Source organism: Sinocyclocheilus grahami, unplaced genomic scaffold (genome assembly GCF_001515645.1).
Source record: "Sinocyclocheilus grahami isolate Dianchi unplaced genomic scaffold, SAMN03320097.WGS_v1.1 scaffold15402.1, whole genome shotgun sequence".
Taxonomy (NCBI): Eukaryota; Metazoa; Chordata; class Actinopteri; order Cypriniformes; family Cyprinidae; genus Sinocyclocheilus; species Sinocyclocheilus grahami.
This window is the reverse complement of record NW_015515739.1, coordinates 3735-5198: the sequence shown is the minus strand read 5'-3', so window position 1 is coordinate 5198 and position 1464 is coordinate 3735. Positions and strand designations below refer to the sequence as shown.

The following is a 1464-nucleotide window of genomic DNA, read 5'->3' as shown; positions in this document are numbered from 1 at the left end:
TATTTTTTAACGTGACACCTCAGGACACTGATTGAATTGCCACTTCAATGTCCCATTTTGCAGGTGCTTTGCTGAACATTTAAATCTGAGCTCAACCAATCACAGTTGTGTATCAGCCGTTTTCCTCAATCATGTCGGATTTGAATGACAACTCTTTGAACATAAATTTCTTGAAAGAATCTGTGTTGAAGAGGCTCTGTGAGTCTCTTGACAAGGCCAACAATAAGGGATGGCGAAAACTGGGGGAGATTGTGAAAAGTGACAAGCGATTCAAAGTGAGGTAATAACTTTTTCTCTCTTTCTTTTAATGTAATGTATACTAATAAACTCACAGTCTTTTCCCTACTGTCTCCTTCCACTCACATGCACAGTCTCGATGATATGGACATGTGTTCTCTGAAGGCTTTGGAGGCGGATGGAAGTCCTTCCCGCAGTCTGCTCAAACTCATTGGAGATCAAGGATGTATGGTGGGTGAACTGGTGGAGTTTCTACAGATCGTGGGTCATACGGATGCCCTGCAGTGTCTGAAACCTCCAGGTACAGCAGCCTCAGTGTAAACATGGTACAGAAAGCGTGTATGTTTCAACAGTGCATCACATTATCTAATGTTGATTGTTTTGTAAATGCTCTGTTCTAAGTATTAATTCACAAATGTGAAAGCGAAACTGAAACATGACTGTGACACAGGCTTGGAGAAGTGATATTTCTCTTAGGCCCATGCAAAATGTGCACATTTTTTCCTGTACCAACTGTCAAAGAAAATATGAACTCTGTGTAATGGATTTAAAAATGCTAAAATGTATTAATATGAAAATATGTGCGGTTATCAATATTAAAATATTAATGTGCACAGCTCACACAAAAGTCACTTTAAAACCAGCCAGCTTTCTGCTAGCCAGTCTGGCGAGTTTGTGTGACCAATTTGTACTTTTTGCGAAAATCTGCATGTAAATTTTTCACACAAAATTGCTGATTTTTTGCCTGCTAGTAGAACAACAGTAAATATTTCTGCACCTTTACTTGTACTCTTTTTTTTGTAACTGAAAGCATTAGTGTAATACGCAACTTTCAAATGACGTGCATTCAAATTCTGCTGAAACGTCTGGCATAGATTATGTGCAGATATAGTCTTAAGTCTTTGCAGTCATAGGTTTAGTTGCTGTTTTCTGAATTGATCTCACAGGAATTCAAATCCTCGTCCAGCCGCAGTCGGTGGCTGTCATTGCTGGACACAACCTTCGTCTCAGTTGTTATGCTGTTGGTGCTTCACATGTGCAATTCCAGTGGTTTAAGAAAACGGAAGAGGTGTGTAGATGTATAACATTGCAAGCAAGCAACATAAATAACTGTCAGTCATTCACATGAATTACATAACTAAGGCAACCCTTCAGGTACATAACAGCTCCTCCCCAGACCTTGTGTTCAGTCCAGTCCGGCTCAAAGATGCAGGGTTTTACATCTGT

The 1464-nt window shown here is 39.8% G+C and overlaps 1 protein-coding gene across 1 annotated transcript in view; it reads left to right on the top strand.

Annotated features, from left to right (window-relative positions):
• Positions 1 to 60: 60 nt before the first annotated feature.
• Positions 61 to 1464, top strand: part of LOC107579210 (mucosa-associated lymphoid tissue lymphoma translocation protein 1-like) — a 2831-nt gene continuing 1427 nt past the window's right edge. Inside the window, exons 1-4 of the mRNA XM_016265066.1 lie at positions 61 to 280; positions 372 to 538; positions 1185 to 1306; positions 1393 to 1462. Of these exons, the coding sequence (XP_016120552.1) occupies positions 132 to 280; positions 372 to 538; positions 1185 to 1306; positions 1393 to 1462 (508 nt within the window). The 5' untranslated portion in view covers positions 61 to 131. The remainder of the gene's footprint in view (positions 281 to 371; positions 539 to 1184; positions 1307 to 1392; positions 1463 to 1464) is intronic.